Consider the following 1878-nt stretch of genomic DNA (forward strand, 5'->3'; position numbering starts at 1 on the left):
GGGGGGAGGCAGCTCCGCCGGCATCCCGAGCGCGGGGCTGAGCTGCGGGCCCTGCTGCCCCCCGCCCGAGGCCGGGCATGGGGGCTGCTCTCTCCACCGGAGCCGTCGTGGCCATTTCTTTTAACTGTGTCATCGCGTTGCTCATCCTCATCCTTTTCCTCATCCTCTGCAAGGCCTGCAGGACCCCCTCGTGCCCCAAGGCGAGCCCAGCTTGTGATGCAGATGAGGCAAGGAATGAAGAGAAGTACCTGCTGCAGCCCTGAGCTGCCCGGGGACCTGGGGACCTGGCGGTGCTGAAGGAGTCATGGCAGCCTGGATGCCTGTGCTGGGACAGGGGCGCTGGACCGGGCAGGATGAGAGCAAAGGGGATGCTGAGCTGTTCACGGGGGCTGTGACACAGAGCACGGCCCTCTGGCTGCTTGGTTTTGGTGCGTGAAATCCCTGTGGGTGCTCAGAGTGACCATGGGGATGGAGAGGGAGCAGCCAGGGATGTGCCATGGGGATAATGGTGCCTGTCTGGGCTGCCAGCGAGCGCAGCCGGAGCCCTGCCCTCCGGCACAGCCCGTGTCTGGGGACAGCCCGTGGGCAGCTCCCCGGCAAGTGGCCACTGCGTTGCAGACCTGAGCAGGGGCTGGCACGGGCACCTGTCCCTGCGTGGGCTGGTTGCCCCATGGTGGGATGTGCCTGGGGAGGGCCCTGTTGGCAGACGGGGGCGTTACCAGTCCGGGTGTCTTTGGGGGTGGCCCCGAGGTGCCCTGTGCCCCCAGCATCAGGAGAGCATTTGCACCACCCATCTAACCAGTTTAGTGAGCCATGAGAGGGTCTGCATGGTCTGTCGTTTTGTTCACAGTCTGTCTGTCAATCCCCTCCAGCATTAGCACCAACACTGCCAGGTAAACAGCCCTCGTGTCCCTGCCTGTCCTGCCTGCTCCTGGCTGGTGGGGTTTGACCTGCCTGCAGGCAGCAGACGTGCCCTCTTTGATGTCCCCATCCCTATGGAGAGCAGCTGGGGATGACTTTTTGCTGCTGGTGGGAGACATGGGGATAGATGAGGGTGCCCAAGACAAACAGCACTGAAGGGTTTCCCAGCCACATTGCTCTCCCCAGGGACCACAGTGGCTCCGTGGGGAGGGATTCTGGTGGCCTGGCTTGTCCCCAGGCCTGGCAGCTGCCTTCCCCTGCCCTGCCTGCAAGTGCTGTGGGTCTTGGAGGGTTCTGCCCTGCCCATCCTTGAGCTGAGCAATAGCCAAGGTCCCTGCTGGCATAGCCACTGCAATAAGGGGACAGAGGGGTGGGCTGTGCTGGAAGGGACACTGGCCAGTGCCCCTGTGCAGGCTTGGCCAGGCCTGGCACAGCCTGTGGTTCCTCCCCATGTCAGGTGTAGCTAATGCATCCCTTTGCAGCAGTGTTTTTACTAGACTAATAAACTGATCCTAGGACCTAGGCAGTGTCTCTGAGCTCTGCCCAGCGCCTGGAAAGTTGTGGGGAGGTGGCATGTCCTGCCCATCCTGCAGGGCTGAGGAGCAGCTGCCCCAGGGCTGCTGGCTGATGTCCCTGCAGGGCTGTGGGCAGTTTGCTGAGTGACGGTGGCAAAGAAGGGCTCATGTCTGCATCTGTCTGTGGCTGGTTTTTTTTTTTAAATGGTGGGTGAGAAACCTGCTGGGTATTTCATGCCTGCAGCATGTCTGTCTGGGGTGGGGGCGTGGGGCTGTCAGCAGGGAACCCCTCCCCTAGCCCCAGTTCTACAGGTGCCAGAGGGGTTCCAAGCCAGGGCCTTAAGTTACAGGGATGCTTGTGGGGGAGCCAGGCCAGCTGGGCAGATGAAGGAGACCTGCCACCACCCCTGCCTGGTGGAATGTGTCCCTCTGGTCCCCAGCC

General features: G+C 62.4%; 1 protein-coding gene across 1 annotated transcript; it reads left to right on the forward strand.

Annotated features, from left to right (window-relative positions):
- Positions 1-77: 77 nt before the first annotated feature.
- Positions 78-263, forward strand: ENHO (energy homeostasis associated). Its single transcript, XM_009993792.1, has one exon. The coding sequence runs from the start codon at positions 78-80 to the stop codon at positions 261-263; it is 186 nt and encodes a 61-aa protein (XP_009992094.1).
- The last annotated feature ends 1615 nt before the right edge of the window (positions 264-1878 follow it).

Source organism: Chaetura pelagica, unplaced genomic scaffold (assembly GCF_000747805.2).
Source record: "Chaetura pelagica isolate M959 unplaced genomic scaffold, ChaPel_1.0 scaffold283, whole genome shotgun sequence".
NCBI classification, from domain to species: domain Eukaryota; kingdom Metazoa; phylum Chordata; class Aves; order Apodiformes; family Apodidae; genus Chaetura; species Chaetura pelagica.

Excerpts from the sequence above, each read along its gene's own strand:
- ENHO (XM_009993792.1), top strand. The coding sequence starts at position 78 with ATGGGGGCTGCTCTCTCCACCGGAGCCGTCGTGGCCATTTCTTTTAAC.